At 34.1% G+C, this 22,333-nt stretch overlaps 1 protein-coding gene across 1 annotated transcript in view; it reads left to right on the top strand.

Moving 5' to 3' along the window:
- Nucleotides 1-22,333, top strand: part of DMD (dystrophin) — a 2,715,231-nt gene that overhangs the window by 1,347,926 nt on the left and 1,344,972 nt on the right. The window contains exons 37-41 of the mRNA XM_055122927.1: nt 401-529; nt 2,241-2,411; nt 16,260-16,382; nt 18,849-18,986; nt 21,716-21,868. Coding sequence (XP_054978902.1) covers nt 401-529; nt 2,241-2,411; nt 16,260-16,382; nt 18,849-18,986; nt 21,716-21,868 — 714 coding nt within the window. The remainder of the gene's footprint in view (nt 1-400; nt 530-2,240; nt 2,412-16,259; nt 16,383-18,848; nt 18,987-21,715; nt 21,869-22,333) is intronic.

Genomic DNA, 22,333 nt, shown 5'->3' with positions numbered 1-22,333 from the left:
TTCTCTTTAAGTTTGTGTAAAGTAGGATGCAGCTCTTAAGAGGATTATCAAAACATATTCCTCACAGAAAATCTTTCAAGATACCAAAGTTTGGGAATTAAATTTAAGGTTATCTTTACTATTTGTTTTTGTTTTTTATTGGCCCTCATATATGTCCTACATTCCTGTATTATGTAAGTATCTAATATGATTTGGAGAAATTATAGGAATTGCAGATTCTTTTTAATGCTTATCTTATCTCTTAAATTCTCGTACCAATATAACTGTTAATTTTAATATGTTTTGTACTACAATTTATATATAAAAGTTGTAGAGTTTTAGGCTTATTAGGAATGCAATTCTTTATGAAAAGAATACTGTTTAACAATAATATGTCATGATGTATCTATGTAAAATTAAGGAATACAAGAAACACATGGAAAACTTTGACCAGAATGTGGATCACATCTCAAACTGGATCATTCGGGCTGAGACACTTTTGGATGAATCTGAGAAAAAGAAACCTCAGCAGAAAGAAGACATTCTTAAGGTAGCAAATTAAATACTACGGAATGTAATTTTCAAATAAGAGTTTAGTCAATCTCCTTCGTCTTAAGACATTGCAAGGGGTTCCTAATAAAAGGGAAATGTACTTCCTATCTTCTCTTGATATCTCCCTCCCATTCTTCCTTCCTTCCCTTTTCCTTCCCCTTGATCCACCATTCTTTCCTTCTACTTCTTATTCCTTAGTTCAGATACGAGTTAATAATTTTCACTTATGGAATCTGGATTTTTTCTATAGTCAATTATGTATTTGAAACTTAGATTCTTAGGAGAATTAAATTCAGTGCATACTGGTACATCATACTATAACTACATTCCCATTTTATTAATAGTAGTACAATCAAAGATTGGTCTCCCAACACCGTTCAAAACCATTTGAGTAAACTTCTGTAATCCAATGGTTTTAACATTTTTCCTCTGCTCTTTCCAAGTCTTAGAATTTAGTAACAATATTTAGCTTACAGAAAATTGAAGTTTGAACTTTGAAATATATATAAAATGTCACAGTGTCTTCTTTTAATAGAGATTGAGTATTAGAATATCATAACCCTTTGTTCCCAAAGGCAGTTTACTCTTCATTTCAAAATAAATGGTTCCTGGAAAATAGTATGAAAGGTGGGATATGAAAATATATTGTACTGATGCCCTATTGTCTCTTTTTTTAAGTTTTCTCAATTCAATAGGAAAAGAGGCAGTTTTGAAATCTCATTTAAATTAATAATTCCATTTTTAAAAATTTTCCTAGAATTTTTGCTAATTTTATTTGAGTATCTCATGGACATCAGAAGTAGTTTCTGCTTAAACAATATGATTTTTCTCTTTTTTTCCCTAAGGATCACAATTCCTTTATACTGAAAGCCTAGAAAAGTATTTTCACTATATCCAAGCTTATTTACCTAAATGTTTGTAATTCATTTTTGCCTTTAGTTCAATCTTGACATGCAGTCAGAGAATGGCACTTTTTTCTTACGTCACACCCATCTGGGTGCTGTCAGTGATCACTCCCAGAAGTGCTGAGGGGATACATGCTATGCTGGGAATGAACCCAGGCTGGCTGAATTCGACGGCAGTGCCCACCTGCTATACTATTTCTCTGACCTGGGATTGGCATCTTCTGCTGAAGTTTGGGGAGTTAAAGGAAATGAGTTACTGCCCCTCTAGCATTTTTTAACCTCGTGACACAGGCAGAACCTTCTTCAGTCCCTTATCTGACACAGAATTCATTTCTGCTAGAAAATCAGTTCTTGCTGTGGCCTCAGTCTGAGGAGCAAGAAAGAACTCAGAAGAACTGCGATGAAATGGATGATTGTCCTTTAGCTGCTTTTCCTCCGGAGCAGGTGAAAGGTGGTTGCATCCTTTGGAAACTGAGTGAAAGTCAAATAAGACTAAATAGAAACATATTGTTGATGATGGTTGCAGGCAATAGAGGATGGCAACAACTCACCCTGTTAGCCCTTCCTCAGACTAATAAAATCCAATCAATAAATATTTTCCAGTCATAAGCAATAGAAGTTGACTATTTGATGAAAACTGACTTTTTGCTTCTGTATTTTTCTGCATGGACTTGTTAGTGCCCCTCCCCTCCCACTTTCTCCCTTCCTATCTTCTTGTTCCTGTCTTTGCTCTTGTGCTCTCTCTGGCTCTGAACTTCCGTTGGTCACTAACTTCAAACCCTGTCTCTTGCTCATGGAATATAGCGCTTAAAGGCTGAAATGAATGACGTGCGCCCAGTAGTGGACTCCACGCGTGACCAAGCAACCACCCTGATGGCCAACCGCGGCGACCACTGCAGGAAAGTAGTAGAGCCCAAAATCTCAGAGCTCAACCATCGATATGCAGCCATTTGTCAAAGAATTAAGACTGGAAAGGTAGGAAGATCTGCTCCAAGGTGGAAACTAGTGCTAAGTGATCTCTTGCGCAGGTTGCGCTCTACTCTGAAGGGGGCACGCGTCCCCCACAGCAAGGTGTTCAAAAGGAAAATGAAGGCCAAAATGTATTTAAGGAAATTTCACCCTTGAATCTCACGAAAGAGTACCCTCTCGAGTACCCTCTCGCTCCCTCCCCGTCTCTCCCTTCCCTTCCCTCCTCCCTCATTGTTTCTGCCCCACCCCATGCACAGCTATTTTAGAACTGCACTCTGCTCCGGTTTACATATGTACTTTGAGGTGTCACCTACAGCAAAGTAAGCAAATGCATGCTGCAGGCCTACAGCAACCACCCCTACAAAAGCACAAAAGACATCCATCTAAAGAAAGCTCTCTGACCTATTTTGCAAAATATAATATTGCTTATGTATAACATGGATCCAATACCCCAAATGAGGCCTTGTACTTCTGCATGATCTGGTGTGTCTGTACCTCTTTATTGGTTTGGCACATGTGTGTGTGTTTGTGTGCATTTAACTTGCTCTTGCTAGTTGCCGGTACTTACTGTGACAAAATCCATTCAACTCCAATGAAATGCTCAAGCCATCCCAACAAATATTTGCAAGCTTGCGTATATGAATTTTTGTAATTTTATGTCTATTTATTTTCTAATTCATGAAGAACAAAGGAATATGGTTCTTTTGCATGATACCTATTTATATTTGTGTAACATTCAATGAAGAGCAAATCTGTCTACAAGAAAACTTGCAAAAGTATAGAAATATGGTATGGTTGAATTCTAACTCTTTGGGGGCATGTCAAATGCAAGAATTTATCCCCAAATAGATACAATGTAGTTTGCCAAAATTTTCAGCATATATGAAATGTTTAAAAATAAAATGTTGTAAAATAAATATCTGTGTTTACATATGATGGCAATTGCTAAATTGCTAGAAATACTCTTAAACAAGAGGAAGGTTAGTGAAATATTTGTGAGAAAATATGTTTTAAAATGTCAGGTAAGTAATGCTTACCAGAAAGATAAGGGAACACATTTGAGAAATTATTTTGAAAAGTATGAACACCAAATAATAGCATGATTTGCAGTTCTGAATTTTCTAAAGCTTTACACTGTGCCACTGTCATATATAGTTGTACATATTTAGAGGCACTTCTAAAATATGAAAATGTGTTTTAAATTTAAATATTTTATGCACCTGAAGTTTGGTTACTCTTCAAAATGTCTCTGAATAAGAAGCTCACTTCAAATTATTGCTTCTTCTTTATAATATTTAATTTAGCTAGTTTTACCAGTGTGTAACTCTAAGCAAATCATTGTCACCTGAAAAATATCTGACAGGCAATTCAATGTTATATCATCTTTATTTGAGTAAAATTACTCTGCTGCTTAAAAAGACAATTATTTTTAATTGGTCTTTCAGATATTAAGATGTTCTAATGGTATTTACTTTGAGCACCTAAGAAGTGAATTCAAATCCTTCCTACATTTTTAATTGTCTTCAAATATAACCTATGTTGCAGAATATTTAGAAAAAATCCTGGTGTTAACCTTCCAACAATGTGTTGAGATAAATTATGTCACAAGGTTGTGACTTAAGATAGTGAAAAATTGTAGAATTTATCCTGCACCATAAGAAAAGACATTTGTAAATTCTCATTCCTGATAATATACCAACTTTTGTATTTCAAGTTATCATACATTATGTGTGGCACCTGATGCCTTTCTTTTACTTTGCTTGTTAAAGAAAGCACATGCTATTTTTAAACAGTACTTTGAAATACATATACTAATTGTCAGGATTGTCACATTTTACTTTTCAAGATGATAAAGGTTACTGGATGCAATTGAGACCCCATTTGGGACTTTGAAAAGGTAATTCTGCCTGTCAGCATCCATAGTGCATGTGAAGAGATGCAAAGAAAAGCTTATTTGACATTTTGTTTATTCATTGCACCCACTCCTGGTATCAAATTTCCATTGTGCTAAGGAGTGTAGAACTGTAGAAAGATACCAAAGATAATTATTTCAGAAATAGTAGTCTACAAAGACACCCATGAAAGCTTTTTCTCAGTGATCCAATATGCTTTACACTAGTATGCACTCATTGAGATGCTCATTTAGTGAAGAAGTCCTATCAATCAGGTAGTATAACAGGAAGAACAGCAGACATAGATGACCTTAGCATGAGAGGATGTGATTTCCCTGCCATCCGATTTTATTAGCTTGTAGCATCAGAGACTGAACTTGATGACTTATGATTGTGATTATGATTACTGTCATTACTGCTTTGGGGCCACATCAGAAGTGCTCAGGAGTTACTCAGCTTATTTTTAGAGTTACTCCTGGAGATGCTCAGGGGACCATGTGGTGTTAGGGATCTAGCCTAGACCGTTTGCTTGCAAAGCATATGCTCTACCTTGTTGAACCATCTTGCTGACCCTACCTGATGGAGATTCAATGTGAAACTAGCCATCCGAGCAATGTAATTATTTTTAAGAGTGTATACAAGGTATAATGATAGGCTTACTAAATGGAGAGATGGCTGCTCTTTCACCTCTCTTATTGGGGCGCTCAGGAAATGTTAGTAACATTCATAGAACATGTAAAATATATGACTTAGAATAGTGGTAATTAACTATATTTAAACACTGATAATTCTAAAATTTGTCACTAGTAGTGATGTTTTGTTGATGCAATGGGGGATTAAAATATTTTACTTAATGTGTATATGTATGTGTTCACTTATGGAGTAAAGATAGTTAGGGCACAGCAAACCCTCAGAGGCAGCCTATGATCCCCAAGTCAAGTTTCTACTGTAGGAGTTTTGATTCAGGGCAAGACTGGATAGGAGTATTATCTTCCTATGATGGAGTCCTTGGCTAGGACTCATCTATAATAACCTAGACTGGGATGTGACCTTTCTACCCATGTAAGAAATTCTTTTAGAACATTCTTTGAAAGATCAATTAGATAACTCAGTTAAGTAGATCAGAGCTTGGTCCTGAAAAATGTCAGGATATCATCTCTGCAATGACATAGACCCAGTGCATAGGTTCACTGCTATTTGGTCATGAAAGAAAAGTTGGATATTTCTGTGTCTGTTGCAAATACCATTCATGGAAAGAAATCCTAAAGTCCATAAAGCAGTGAGATATGAGGATCTTTGTTTGAGATGGGCTGACAATGTAACCATTAATGCCCAGCAGCCCATGATCATAATTTTAGCTGCCAGTGATGACTGGTGTGAGTGGAAAGTTTTAAACTCAATGTTACAAAATTTACTTTCCACATGATCTTGCAAATGACCTCTGAAAGCTTCATTTCCATGTAGAAAAGAGAGTATGAGGTCTGTGTTATTTCAATCTGAAGGTGTAGTGAGATTCAGATGACCTAATAAGTGTAAGAGCATACATTTAAAAATCTATGGATAAATGAGAAAACAAATCATTCAAATTGATGACCATTTTTATTGAGTATTTTGCCAGAATGGAAAATTTCTGAACCTTTAGAATTTAATAAATTCAGAAGGAAAAAATAAGTGAATAACAGCTGATTTTCTGACCTGTGTTGGATTGGGCAGGATAGAGAGAGAGATTGCTTCTTTTTCTTAGCAAGGTCCATCCACTCTGCTACTCAAGGTGACCACTTAAAGTGCTAAGGAAGTTCTGCTTCCAAATAAGATCTTTAACATAAAATGCTATATGTTCCCATTCCATTTAGATGAATTAGTGTATCCATCTTATGTGAGAAAGCTTATCATCTTTGCTAACCTATATGAAATAAGATTGATTAAACACCTTTTACATTTGTTTAAAAATAATTTTTATTGAAGCACCATGGCTTCCAAAGTTCTTCCTAGTTGAATGTTAGATATACAATTTCTCATCACCAATCCCACAAACGGTGTCAACTTTCCTCCACCAATGTTTCAGGTTCCCTCCCATATGCCCCTCACTCCAGCTGCCCTCTTGACAGGCACCTTTCTAAGTTCACTTGGTAATGTGTGTGTCTGTTGATTTCATTGTTGTTCACTCTGCGGTTTGGATCTTTGGCTCTACCATTCCTTTGTACCAACTTTGTACTTTAATCCCCTGACCTGGCTCCCATTGCTTCTCATCTGATTATTTTCTACCTCCCCTCCACTGTTTTTTCTGCTTTATACTGTGGGGCTGAAGTTGATCTGGACAACCCTATTTAAAACATTGCACTCCCTGATTCAGTTATTCTAAATACCACATGTACGTGATATCATCCTGTCTTTATTCTTCTGTTTCTGTATTACTTCATTCAACATGATGGCTTCCATTCCATCCATGTTTCCATGTTGCAGCAAATTGTATGATCTTCTCATTCCTGACAACCCTGAACTATTCCATTGTGAATATATACCATATCTTCATGATCCGGTTATCTGTTATTGGGCAGCTAGGTTGGTTTCAAATCTTAGCTAAATCACAGAGTGCTGCAATGAATAATGGTTTGCATGCATTCATTGGAATGAATATTTTCCTGTCCTTTATATACTCAGGATTGGAATTGCTGGGTCATATGGCTGCTCAATTATGAGTTTACTGAGTATCCTCCATATGAATAGGAGGACATAAGGATAGAACTTAATGATAATTTTAGAACCCAGTGTAAGATTGATGGAATAAATGGATAAAAAAAACCAAGTCTCAACTCTTTCTACTTGAGGTCATCTCAACATGGTTGCATAGCAGGATATGAGGCCTATTCTCAGGAAAAGATGATCAGGAGATAATAACAGAGAACTGGAAGGCAAATAGAAATTGACTTCTTAATCCTGTTGCCTCTTCAGACACTATCCTTCCTATCTTGTGCTGGGAGGGATAGCAATTTGTGAAAGTTGATGTTTGATGTAGATTCTAAAGAATTGATGAAGGGTTAGAGTAATGAAGCATTCCAAACGAACTCCTAAATGTTCTATACTATTTTTTATTATGTTCTGTACTATTAACAGTGCATGGTACAGTGATATTTTAAAGGAGCTTTCAGTTTAATGGTGAGGCGAGATGTGCTTATTGATATTAGGGATAAGATGAAATAAGTTGTTGAGTGAACTTAGCAGTCATTCTGACAATGTAGAGGAAATAAGCATTGGATATTGAAGTGTCCTTGAAAAATTCTTATTCTACACTGTGTTCAGCTTGCCTACAGAATGTTGACTATGGAGCAGGAGGTTTAGTTGTGGATGGAAAAGACTGACACGGATGGTTAGATACAACGTGGAGTGAACAACCAGACTGATAGTTCATGCTTAACTCAATAGGAAAAAAGTACATGTGGATTTTTGTCCATAGGCTGCTCAAATGTTAGTCAAACTCATTGTGAAGATAATTGAACTGAATAACAGAAAGAGAAACCAGCCAGAAAGCCATATCAATTGTCTCATCAGTGCGTCTCACCTGGAAGCTAGGTGGTCCCCTTTGGGTTCTCAGGATATTCCCAGGGGACCCAGGTGGACAAATTTCATGAACCGGGTGGGTTTTCCATGAGACTAGTGGGACAGCTGGTAGGATAGTGGAGGGATAGAAAGGAAACAATATAAGGAGGTCACAGTCAGAAAGAGGTTGAGAAACTCTGGTCTAGATGAGGAAACAGTGAATATCTCAATTAAAGGGATAGGTATGCAAAAATGGAGGAAGTTATGGTCTGAGTGAATTCATTACACATAAGAACAAAAGTGGTAAACTCAGATGATTCTGATTTAATTTTGATTTTCTATAGAATTCTGTATATGTGTTTCAAGAATGAAATATGTAATAAGGTAAATTTATCACTTTATAATACTTCAAAAGAATATTGGTAAAACAAGGTGGGACAGATAGTGCAAAGGTTAAGGCATTTGTTTGCATATAGCCAGCCCTGCTTTGAATCCCTAGCAACATCTGTGGTCCCCCAAGTACTGCCAGGGGTCACTCCTGAGCAGAGTCAGTATAGCCACTGAGTTACTGCTGGTTATGGCTCCTCATCAACTCGTCCTGAAAAGAATAACAAAATAACAGGTCTGAAAGATAATAACGGGGTTTGGGCACTTGTCTTGCAAGCAGCTGACCCTGATTCAGTCTCCAGCACCACATATGGTTCCCTGAGCCTCACCAAGAGCGATCACCAGTCTTGGAGTCAAGAGTAAGCCCTAAACACTGCTGGATGTGGCTTAACCCCCGCAAAGAACTTCCCAAATTTTGGCCACACTTGTTATGTCCAGTTTATATAGGCAATTTCCCTGTTAGAAGATATTATGAGATATTACTCATGTAAGCTGTTTATATTGTGTTCTCCTCTAGAGATTTTGATTTAATTTTCTTTGTCACTGAAATGCTAAAATATTTATCTTGCAAATGTTATTAACCAAAGAAAAAGTGAATTCAATCTGTTTAAAATACTTGATAAGAGTTATATTCAATCTGATATATGTATACAAATATGTGTATACCATATATTCTTTAATTCCCATACAGGTATTTAAATTGTAGTGAAAATCTCTGTTTCAGCCTATATGGTCGTTATAATTCTAACAGCATATAATAACACACTGATATGTGTATAAATATTCAGAGTTCTTTGCTATAATAAAGTGTAAAATTTTGTCTTCAATCAGTTTAGAATAGCATTCTTTGTACCAAAGCATTTAAGATATCTATATGGAGTTCTGAAAGAACCACTGATTTTCCCACTTAATATTGAATATGTTAGGGAACACACCTCACCTGATTGACTCTTATCCAACTTAACTAGTACATTTGTATGAGAACCTTAATATATTGTTTAACATGAGTTTACACTGATATCTTAAACCTCAGATGGAAACATGTGAGATTTATAAATTATAGAAATTTATATTCTATAAATATAACCTAGAATATCAAATTAAGATTTATTGGATTATACCATTTTAACAAAAAGCTAATTTTATATAATCAGCTCCCTCAGTATAAATATATTAGTGTTTTCCCCCTTTGTACTACACTTTTAAAAGTCATGTTTTAGCTAGCATTTTGTATGGCAGTTGAGAATGTGCTCTTTTACCTGGTGCCATTACTATTATTTATAAAATACCTTTTATTATCATTTATGATGGTAAATGAAAACATCCAAACACAATTTTGGATTGTTAAATATTCCAATAGCTAAAATCTTTGATAGTAGGAAATTAATACCAAAACTGTGTATTAGTGTATCCCCTCATCAATTTCATTGAAATAAAAAATGAATCAGCAACAGAATTTCTATATGGACTCTCCTCTCTTCATATTTGTAACTTGCTAAATTGCTAATACTGTAAATTCTATTGAACCTTTTATTTTGAAAACTCTCCCTTCTAAATTCATTTCAAATGTTTTAAAAGGAGATTCCATGTTTGTTGAGTAATGTCTTTTGCTGGAGCAACTGGACATTCCTATTATGGTGACATTTAGAATGAAAAAAGCTACTTATGGCTTCCTTATTGTAAGGAAAATGATTTCTCTGAGTACTTGAGAGATGATAAAGTATAATTGTTTGGTGCAGAGACTTTCAGGTACTGATAGGGTACTGTGAACTTTTGACCCTGATCCTCAAGTTCTTGAAATCAGATAGTATGCTTTGAAACTTTAGTGCCCAGTTCATTGATGTGCTCACTTCCACATGCTGAGACTTATTTGTCCAATTTCACTTAAAACACAGTTAATTCAGCACAGTTCTTTACGGTACAAGCAAAATAACAGCAAAAAATAGAGAGGCATAGGGAGGGAGAAAGGTGAAAAGATTTTTAAAAGTACCCAAAGTGCTTTTGTTTTTGAGTACACTTGCTCCTTCATATTTTTTACAGATAACCACTCTCCATTCCTATTTCACTTCCGGTTACTATAGTCATTGAGATAGATATATATTTCAAATTATACTGAACCACACGTAGACAATAGGACTGGTCCTTGAATTACCAGTGTATCTTCAATTTTCAACGTATTTAATATACAATTTTAAAAATACCTATATGTATTATTATATAAATTAGAAACAAATGGGGATATACATGGAAATTTCCTTTAGTTGCCCTCACAGATTTTAAATGTTCCATTTTTTTTTTCACATTTGTATCCTCAAAGGAGCAAAAATAAAGCAGCACCTCACCTAATACGAAGAAGAATGTAACCAATAACTTTTCCCTATACTAAGTCAATTTGTAAAGTTAAATTTTACAAAAAATTCTTATTTCTCTTTCTTGGAGTTTGTTCTTATGAATTGAAAACACGTAACTGAATAAATCGATAAGACTTTATCTGATTATCTTTATTTATTGAGCTTTTCAGTGCACTATTTCTCTGTAATTTTTCCTCTGCAAATATTTTAATTTGAAATAATTATTTTATTTCAGTAATTTGTGTTTTTCTGTATTATAGGATGTTAATAGTCCTTGAAACTTTATTCATTTTCGGTTTCCATGTATTATTCTTACTTCATTTTTCTATAGTGATATTGTAATAATAAATAAAAATTTTGAAGTTGCAGAATGGAAAGCGGAGACTTATTGATGTGAAGCTATTTTAAACCAATCTGTAGCCCTTTGATTATTTGTTTTCAATTTGAATTTTAGTGTCATTTGAATGTAGTGTCCATTTATCATGATTATTGAGACTATATAGTCCATATTAACAAATGTTTAATTTGCTGTCTGTGTAAACACAGTCAATATTATGTTAGTGAACTATGCACGTTGGAAGTAATATTTAACTGAAAATCTTACATTTTAAAGTTGATGAAATGTATTTGCATAATTCTTGGATGCTTCAAATTAATAATGAATCAATTTGTAATTGATTTTGCTTTTATTCAGCATGTTATGTTTGTTAACTTGTTTGATAAGTCACCTTTTAATGCTAAAACTTTAACCAAGCCTTAAATTTTATTAATCCCGCAATCATTCAGCAAAGCACAATTAATAGCTGTTAAGCAATCTGAAACAACATTAAAAAAATCAAGGAAAACAAAGTGTTGTCTTTCTCAGTTTCTCTGTCTCTTCTTTCTTTTGTGTCCGTTTATCTCTCTGTTTTACTATTAAACTTTCCTATGTTTTATTTATTTGCATTTTTATGACTACCAGTCATGCTAAAATCTCTTAAATTGAAAAGGTAAGTAAAAGTTTAAAGTGGGCAAGATTTAGACCTGGTTTATACATTACCTGCTGTATAACTTTTCTTTGATTTTTTTCTGTTTTCTAGACCTATCTTGTGTACACTGTCTAACACTGTGTGATTTAATTGTGATTCTAATTCTTCTGTAGTCCTATGTGTTCTTCAACTTTAAAGGAAGAAATATGCACATTAAGATTATTTATCCATCATTGATTTTTCATTGTGGTACCAGGATCACAATATTAATATTGATGTCTGAATCATGTAAAGTTACTACACCACACCCACTACCAGAGTATATTTGCTATAGAAAATCCCTCCACCACTGTCCCTAAGTATCATAGCTTTTAATTTCCTTAAATAATTTGACATAATTATGAAACAAAAGACAAGTATTATATACTTTTTATGTTTTAAACATTGGTGACCAAGTTACCTGTTTAATTACAGATGCTTCTTTTTGTTTTGTTTTGTTCTGTTTTGTTTTGTTTTGTTGGGGGACCACACCCAGCTATGTTCAATACTTACTCCTGGCTCTGTACTCAGAGTTCACTCCTGGTGGGGCCCAAGGGATAATATGGGGTGCAAGGGATTGAATGCAGTTTAGCCCTGTGCATGGAAAGAAACTTACTTGCTGTTTCATCTCTCCAACCCTGCATGATAGATGCTTAACTCTTATCCATTTTTAATAATGTTATATAAGAAAACAAAATTAAAAATGGTGAAGATCCAAGAATGACATGTAAAATATTAATTGGTTAAAAACATAAAAGTGCTTTCTTTCTATATTAGAATGTGCATGTCCTAATAGAAACCAATAACTCATAGAGAACCAGTTCACGTTTCTCTTCTCTTGGAGTCTTGTTTGAATACAGAGCATTAATCACATGGAAATCATGTGATTGTTCTTACCTGCCAATCATAGAGCAAAAGGGTTTAAATAATTATGGTTATTAATTTGACAATTAACTCATTTGATAATCTAGATAAATATTATCATTGGTATATGTGCATTTGCTATCAAAAATGCAGGGTAGTTAAACATATACTCCTAGATTCCAGGATTAAAATCTTCTTAGGGCTAAAATCCTTGAGTGTCAAGTTGCACTTTTTTCAAATATGAAATATATTGAAATATAACCTAGGACTGAATCTAAATGAGGAATAGTGACTTCTAATGCGGCATGTGGAACCTATTACCGCAAGTTGTACTTTCCCTAGATGCTTCCTGAAACTCAGAAAATATATCTGAGTGCCAGTGAGTGTCATGGACATCAGAATTTTCTAAATCCTCCAAAATTTACTAAAGATATCTCTTGACTTTTGACTCTTTATTACTAAGATGTTATTCCTGTGATGTGTTTCAAACTATGATGTGGTACTTTTCAGCATTGTGGTTATGCTTATTATCACTGAAAACTGTCTAAAAAGGTAGCCAGAAGACACAAAGGCTTGAATGTTTGAAATGTGACTCTTCCAAATTAAGAAGTGTTGAAATTAAAACCATGCACAGTGGGCTTTAAAGTCTTAATATAATAAAAGTTATTACAAAGGATCAATAATTTGATTGAGTTTACATTGGTAACATATTGGATATGTTGGTTCAATAACATTACAAATCATCCCATAAGTATGTTTTACTTTTTAATATTGTAGTTAGAAAAATTTAGATTATTATACATATATGTATAGTTTTATATATATATTTGAATTATATTCCATTTCAATGAACAGTCATATTTTTCTTCAAAACTGTATGTTTTCAAAAATATCTTAGCCTGTGGTATCACATGGACAGAACTCTCAGAGGAAACAATATGAGTAAACTTTTATTATTTATTACTATTTGTCAGACAGACACACAGGATTTTGAAATATTATAATAAACACTATCACATATCAGGATAATTATAATGTATGCACATTTATAATCATTTTTACATTAGTTTTTGTATCACTATGATTCAAAAAAGCAACTGGGATTTAAAGAGGACAGATATCTTGTAATTTCCCCTGCTATGAAATGGAGCTGAGCTTCAGCCTATCATTCTTACTCAGATGCTGAGGCTCTTTGTCAGAAGATTGAACACATTTTTCCTTAAACATTTTGAACTCAGGGCCTCAAAATGCCACGTGTGCATTCTACCATTTGAGCTATCCCCCTGCTCTGTTACAGCATTCTAAAGACATTCAGCGAGAGAATGGGTGCTCACTGGTAGGACTGCAAGAAAGATAGGTTATAGCAGCCTTGAGGGGGTAAAAATGGTTAGAAAGGTACTTTTTATAGCATGAGATTAAGAGAAGCCCTGACTATTAGTTGGGGCTTGGTGTATTTGTAACTTTTGAGAGGTTAAGTGACATGATTAAAGCTGTATTTGGTAACATTTATTCATCCTCAGTAAACTGCATGTAACTGATGATACAGAAAGAACTTATAACTCTGTGAGTAGATTATTAGCTGATATGTGAGGAGTAGGAGAGATGTTATCTCTGGGAATAGAAATCAAGCGGGTCATGGTGAATGAATTAACTCTTAAAATGTACTAGATATTAAAATGCAGTGTTGAAAAATAATGACTTGATTGTATAACCGAAACGACTGAGAAGATAGTCTTATGTTAATGGAAACATGGGATTTGTTGTTTCAAGCTGTTTGGAAGAAAGATAATGAGCGCATTTCTAGACAAGTTTAGCTTCGACTTGACTCCTGAGATTCTGGGATGGAAATTTTGATGAGGTCTCAGCTAAAGATGAATAATTGATATTATGGAGGTTAAAGTTCAATTTGGAAAGGTTAGAGTGCAATTTATTAGTAAAGTATATCAAGAAAGAAGTACAGAATTCCAAGTTTTGAGCCTCTGAAACTACTAAGTTTGAATATCTGGAGAGTAAATGAACCAGAGAAGAAAGTGGTGTTGGAGTGAAAATGATGATCTGCATGCAAATAGACTTGAGTACATTTGACATCCAAGTGGTAAATATTAGTTCTTTAAAATAGTGTTAATCATGCCAGGTGTGGCCCTCAAAGACCCCCAGATTAACATTTATAATTATATAGTGACAAAATAGTGTAGAATATTGGAATTATTATTAAATATTAGCAAATGTGAATAACAATCCAAGAACATACAATTCCATTACATGTTGTCAAGTTTTGTTTACAAATGCTTTTTTTCTTTGTTTAATTGAATAACCATGAACTAAATGTCACAAAGTTATTCATGATTTAGTTTCAGGTATACAGTGTTCCAACACCTACCCCTTTACCAGTCAGTGTACACTTCCCTCCTCCAATGGTCTTTTGACTTTTACTTATTTTAATCACTTGATTGATTTAAAAATAATATGTCAACAGAGATAGAAAAACTCTTTACACATTTGCAAGTGCTATTTTACACTGGTTCAGGAAGTTATATCTCAAATTACAAATGATCACTGGGTTTTACAAAATAATACAGAAAATGAATAACATTTTAAAAGAAGCCATAAACCATTTCTGGCATGTGTAGAACTAACTAGAAGAAAAGAGTTTTTTTTTTACATAGCATGTGAGAGTCATGTCCTTATAAATTGTATTTGATTATTCCCTTCTTTACTAGTGAAGACTTTAGATATTTGGATTTTTCTTGACAATATATCTTTATTTGCCTTGAGGAAAATTCCCTTTATTAAGGAAATACTAAGTCTATGACAGGGAATATGACAGGTAGGAGGAGCAAGGGCACATACATGAATCCAATCATCAAAAGACAAAACACAGAAAGTCATTTTTTAATTCATTTTTCAAGGCAAAGTGTTTAATTCTGTAAGATCTCTTTATGTCACCTATGACTTTTTAGAAGGTGTCAGGTAAAAATTGTTTATGGTGTTTTAAAAGAAATAAATTGAATACAAAGCAAAATTCAACACAATAAAATGTTATTAACTTTGAACTTAATTAAATCTTGTCTACTCTTTTGGATATATATTTGATTTTCAACATATTTCTATTCCTCACTCCTCTGCAGTGGTTTCTTCAGATAACCAAACATTTTAGTTTTATGAGACTCTGGTTAGTATAAATTTGAGTATTAAAGAAACTGATGTTTGTAAGGTTGGAGACCCTATGCAGACTTTTCATGTGAAAATGTCTGGGGTCATTTATTTGAGTGGTTTTTGCTATTGATGGAAACACTCCTAAGGCAAGCTAAAGGCATTTTCTATAAGAGTATGCCTGTCAATTTGACCATGCTAAAATTGTCATTTAAAAGATCTGAAGCAATTGCTATGTAGTTTTTTTTTGTAGGATAAAGAGGCAATTGTGCATTTCATTCTGAGGTTCTGTGATAAATGAGACCATTTATGATGTTTACTCAATTGTACTTATATCAGAAGATGTAAAATAAGATCAAATTCCACTTTTGAATATTAACCATTAGTCCTGTCAAATATATGGAAATTGACTTTTGTTGAAAAAACAGAAGGATGAATTGCAGTATCTTGCATGTATGTTTGGTTCTGCTGATGCTAGACGATTCTCTGTATTTGCATCCTCAGTTATTTTCCTGGTTGTATTTTAAAACATTCATAAAATATAATGTGGAAGCATAATGCATGTCATTATTTTAGCAACAGGAGGCTTGTTCAATGTATTTTTTGGTTTATGTTTCTAATAAAAGTAATTTTGATTTAAATTAGCACTATCTTTTTTTTTAGGCCTCCATTCCTTTGAAGGAATTGGAGCAGTTTAACTCAGATATACAAAACTTGCTTGAACCACTGGAGGCTGAAATTCAGCAGGGGGTGAATCTGAAAGAGGAAGACTTCAATAAAGATATGGTAAATTGGTTGTGATAAAAGTGTGAATGAACAAAGAGTGAAAATGAATATTTTGAGAGAAATGAGATAGCTCAAGTTCCTGCTAAAATGTCAAGGCATACCTTACACATTCTGTGATTTTAATGATTTCTTATAAATACAAAATATTCTTGTTAAACTTTTCTGATGAATGCCAAATTTGTATGTTGTCATTATATAGGCACTTTTACAGATACTTATAATCAGCTCAGCAATTGATCTGTGTTGTTTTCAGAATCCAAGAACAAAATGTATTTGAAGGACAAAGTCAAATCATAAAGCAAAAGTAGACATTAAATAAACTTAGTGCTCATAGTCGACTGATATTTTGTATCTATTATGTTTTTGGTAACAGTTTACTTTGGAGATGGGCTAATACACAAAATGTGAACAATCTTTCTGAAAGTTTACCATGAAGTTGTTTTACCAGAATTTGGAGTATATAATACAGGCTATTGTGAAAATATGTTTAAATATGCGCTGCTTATTGAGTAGAAGTAAAAAGAAAAAAAACTATGGGAAATATTCTCCTTCAACCCTGATTAATTGCAGAATGAATTTTAAATTTTTCTTTGGCTTGAATATTTCAGCATCACAGCCTGCATTTATGCAACACATTTCACTGGTATTTCCCCTCATTCCACCTTCTTGTCACAGTTTCTTTCCCCCTCTCTCACGGCTGTCACCTCTGTGGCATTCTTCACCCTGACATTTATGTGTCTTGCTAGCAATTTCTCAGACATGTATCCATACTAGGGGTGTCTCAGGCAGTGTTTGTAAAGGACATCAAAAGTCAATATGTAAATTTTAGATGATAGGCCATTGAAACCATAGTACTATTTTCACCAATCCTAGCTCCCACTGTTATCAATTTGGACCTCCTGGAGCGACTTGCATCAGTCCTCCCTGTGTATGTATGTGGTTGGGTGGCCTTCCCAATTCAGTTCTTGGAAAGAAAGACAAGAAGAGACTTTCCAAGGTGCTGAGTCACGGCCTATGGTACTTCATGTCCAAGAAGAAGTTAGCGGGCACCAAGGTGGAAAAGAGTGCTGCTTACCTCTGGGGCCGATCGCCAACTTGGCCCTAAGACCCTCACCTGGTGTAGGGAGAGGAGCCAGGGGACTTTTTGTTAGTATGTTCACTTATTTCTTGTCCTCAGCAGTGAGGGGGGTGATGCTGTTGACCTTCAAGGGCGTTTTTAAATGTTCACAGATGATCAACATTTATGTCTGTGCTATATTATGCTATATCTATTTAATGCTATATCTTTCACCAGACCAGTAACTAACAAATCTCATGACAGAAAGATTCCATGCATAAGAAAAGGAAATAGTTTCTCAGATGTGTCTTGAAATAGAAATCCACAGTAGATTTAAAGTATGTGATACTGAATCCCATAAGCGAATGTAAGTGTGTGTGTGTGTGTGTGTGAGAGAGAGAGAGACAGAGACAGAGACAGAGACAGAGACAAAGGAGAGAGAGAGAGCAAGAGCGCTGTGGTGGGCTCAAATCTAGGGTCTCATAGGTGTGAGAGTAGGTGCGCTTACACTAAGCTACATCCCCAGCCCATTTTTGGAAAGTGTCTAATATTTGTTCTTCTTAGCGCCTCGGTGCACATCACTATAGGTGAAAATCTTCAGTTTTCTTAGACTCTTTAAAGATTTCCCCATCCAAGGAGGGGAAATCACATTCTCATGTGCACTAATCTATTAGAAAAGATATTTAGACCATTTTATTCCAAAGTAAATAAAAGTCCTGGAATTAAAAAAAAATATGGTGCTCAACAAAAAATGTAAGGCTATTTTTCTAATCCTTAGTTTTGTATCTATTTAGTGGTATTTATTTGAAAGTAACATCCATATGTGATAATTTTACAGCATTTGACAACAACGCAGAATCTTTTTACTACTGCGCTAATATTGTCCTAATTTTGGCATTTAAGTTTGAAACAGAAAACAATTGAAATTAATGTTCATTAGAAACATTATCTTGATTTAGAAGTAAGTGAAACAATGAAATTTTTTGATGCCATCAAATATTCCCACGTAAACTTCTATATTCCCATATGGATTAGTTAACAAAATAAGTGTCAAGTTTAGTTCTCCAAAATTTTTGCTTTCTATCTATTTAATTCACTATAAAGTGAAGAGAAAGTGAATGCTTCACTGTCATTCATGACTGGTCTAAACTGGTGAAATGCCTTACTGGTCCATTTTCCTACACGCATACTCATCAAATGTGTCCTTCTGAACTAGAGGGCAGAAAATTTCTTTAGAAATCTAAAGTCCAACATATAAAAGATTGTGAGCAGAGTGCCATATGATAACATTCCCTGAATGTTTTAACTTGGATTTCTGTCTGTGTTTAAATAACATGTTATTATCTCTGTTAATGATGTCCAGCTCTTTAAACACCAAAATGAAGCCTGTACTTGTTGTTTTTAATCAGAGCGAAGACAATGAGGGTACTGTAAAAGAATTGTTGCAAAGAGGAGACAACTTACAACAAAGAATCACAGATGAGAGAAAGCGAGAGGAAATAAAGATTAAACAGCAGCTGTTACAGACAAAACATAATGCTCTCAAGGTATTAGAGCTAAAATTATAATATACCTTGCCTGTGATTTTTTTTCATATGTAGGGTAAAGTATGTTGTGCATAAATAAAATCTACTTAATATTGGTCACCAGAAATACAATTTTTTCCATTTTCAATGGGTGTGATTTCTTTATCATTTTAGAGCAGTGCCTTAGATGTTTAAAAATGCGTTGCTAAAAGATGAGGATAAACTTTTGCATAGGTAATTATTTTTACAGATAAGTTGAATGATATAATTTATAATTTGTGATGTTTTCACGCTTAATTTTCTAATGTTTGTATTTATGCTATTTTCAAATGTCTTGAAAAACACCCTTAGCTATGAGAATAACCTGTCTATGAATTTTAGGCTCTCTGCTCTTTTTATTGATTTTATTTAGAGCTCCAGTTATTTTGGTAACAGTGTTTGTTTATTAATGATGGGGATTCTACTTACTTTTTCAGTTCACTTCATTTCACCTAAAAGAGAGTTGCTCTTTTTCAATTCACTAAGCCTTTCCAAGAGTCGTCTCTATATTGGAATCCTCAGAATAATTGTGATACCCTTGAAGAAGAACTGGCATTCTCATATTCAGCAGTAGAATATAGATTCACCCCATGTTACTCACTGGGATTTTTGCAGAAGGAAATAGTATGGATTTTCCTGTAAAAATATCTAGGTGTTTCATAATATGAGACTGGACGTCTGAAGAATTTGGTGAAATAACCCTTTTTGTGTCTGTGCCTTGCAATAATCACCATTTTGCATGCATGGCTGACTTTCCAATACTGTTAATTGCAGAGCTATTCATTGTAAATCACTCTTTTTAGACCTATGTAGCTATCAAGGTTAATCCACTAGTAGGTGGATAGGATCTGCGTTCTGTATGCAAATAAGAGTTTAAAGCCTTTTCCTATAGAGTCAAACAACCAAATAAACACTGCTGAGAATGCAATTACACAATATTGTGCCTGCAAGGAATCCACAAGGAAAGTCTAATTGGCCAGCAGGTGTTCTGAAGGTAAATGCTGATAAATATAGTAAATAGAAAAGGCCTCTTCCTTGAGGGAGTTTCAGGAGCAAGCCATAATGTGCTCAGAAAATCAGAAAGCTGTGTAATTCACACACTTCCAGCTGTGACGGAGCTTTCAGAAGCATCTACACCGGTCATATGATGATATGTGTCCTACTGCACAGCTGTGTTTAATGGTTATCTGGCATATCTGTAAAAAAAAATCTATATGATAACCTCTAAATATCTTCACACATCACACAGCACCTCATGCATCAGAAATAGAAGGAGATTCATAGTTGATGACCACAAATTCTTTCTCTTGGTAGAGATATGAGTCATGTCACGAATAAGGCATGGCTCAGCTGAAATTCCCCTGACTGTGGCTTGTTACCTTAGGAAAATATACAGCATTATATCTGGCTCATCCCATGCATTTATTACCTTCACAGGAGTTTTAGAAAGTCAAATAAAAATTTTCAACTGCAATCAATGTTGCACCCCCAATTTTGAATGAGATGGGGAATGAAATTCAGATTATTCTTGCAAAAATATGCAGAAAGGAATGAATGAAAAAGCTCCTATATGTGCCAAACTTATCTGCACTTCCAATTCAGTGACTGAGTTTACCTGCCAAATGGCTCAAATTCTAGTTGTTATGGAAAATTTCAGAGAAGGACAAAACTTTCCAGTGCAATGAATATATCAGCAATTCTTTGATACTATTTACTTTGCTCCTGTCATATATGTGCACCAAGCCCTAATTGCTACTGTTCTGGAGAAATTAAAATTCCATTCTGAGCTTTCTTGCTCCCTTGAGTATATCATAAAGTAGCATTTCAACAAATTCTATTGATCAAGGAAGACATTGGGTGTGCTTGTAAGAAGCAAGATGATTAATTTTTCCTCCTTTGTTGATTTGTTAAATAAGTCACTCTTATTTTTTTCATGAGGTTGATTGAAAACTAAGTACTTTCCTTTCCTTTTCAAAGTAATTAATCATTTTGCATTTGTAACACGATTTTCTATGGTAAGAAAGCGTTGATCTCCCAAGTCTTAATCTCCCAAGTCTTAATAGAAAAGGCACTTGTATAGCATTCAATTGGTCATTTTCACATACATTCACAACTATACGATTATTATACTTCAAACTTGTACGCTTTAAGCTACACAACAGCACATGCCAGTTTATGTCTTAGCTAAGACGGTTTGATATTTTAAATATTAAAACAATTATGTTCCCCAGACATTTTTACAAGGATTTCTAAAGCCATTAATGCTTTTTCTTTAATGTAAATTCAAAATTTTGTTGACGTGCCAAATACTGATTATATAAGCTTTATTATACTACCTATTTAAAAGTTAAATAGTGCTACAGTGCTACTTAAAAGTTAAATGTAAACTTACTAATTTTGTACAAACATATAGCTAACTGTTTTTATTAATATTTTTCACATGGATATCTCAATATGAGTTAGTTGATTAACTATAGCAAGTTTTCCACAAAAATTTAAGCATGTCAAGAGAAAATACTTGAAATGGACTCAGATTTCTTGTTTATATGTTCATGTAGATAAATTTAAAATTATCTTTTATGTCTCGCATTTAAATGTGAACTTAACTGAAGTTGAACAAGGTGAGGGGCTCAATTATTTTTAAATAACTGCAGCCCTAAGTCTACTATACATATATATTGATATTTTAATAATATCTGCACCATGAACAGGATTTGAGGTCACAAAGAAGAAAAAAGGCTCTAGAGATTTCTCATCAGTGGTATCAGTACAAGAGGCAGGCTGATGATCTCCTGAAATGCTTGGATGACATTGAAAACAAATTAGCCAGTCTGCCTGAACCCAAAGATGAAAGGAAATTAAAGGTAATGTTATTTCAGAATGTCAATACTAGAGTTTGTTACTGCGATTTAATTTTTTTTAGCTCAACCTCTGTGAGTCATATTTAAAATGTTGTTGTTTCTTCAATTAGCATTCTGATCTGATGTGTTTTTATTGTATTGTGTTTTGTTTTAGTAAATGTATTGTATTAAGTGTATTCTGAGTGACAATGTTAAACAAATAAAGCGTTTTCTTTTTAGACAATGTAAAATGAATTAAGCAATGTCATGTCTTCTCCTGGTTGGATTGTAATTGACTTTGTGTATCTTTGTTCCAGATGAGCAAATGACTTATCAATATATGGACGACTCCTTCCTCATGTTAGCACATTCATTTCGTTAGAGCAACTTCATACATCATTGTATACTCTCTATAGATGTATTTGCATATTGTCTGAAGATGTCTTTTATGTTATTTTCCACTTTTTCTTTTGCTTCATTCTGTTGAGT

The sequence above is a fragment of the Sorex araneus genome, chromosome X (genome assembly GCF_027595985.1).
Source record: "Sorex araneus isolate mSorAra2 chromosome X, mSorAra2.pri, whole genome shotgun sequence".
In the NCBI taxonomy this organism is placed as follows: domain Eukaryota; kingdom Metazoa; phylum Chordata; class Mammalia; order Eulipotyphla; family Soricidae; genus Sorex; species Sorex araneus.
Note: the sequence above shows the minus strand (reverse complement) of the source record. Positions and strands in the feature narration are given on the sequence as shown.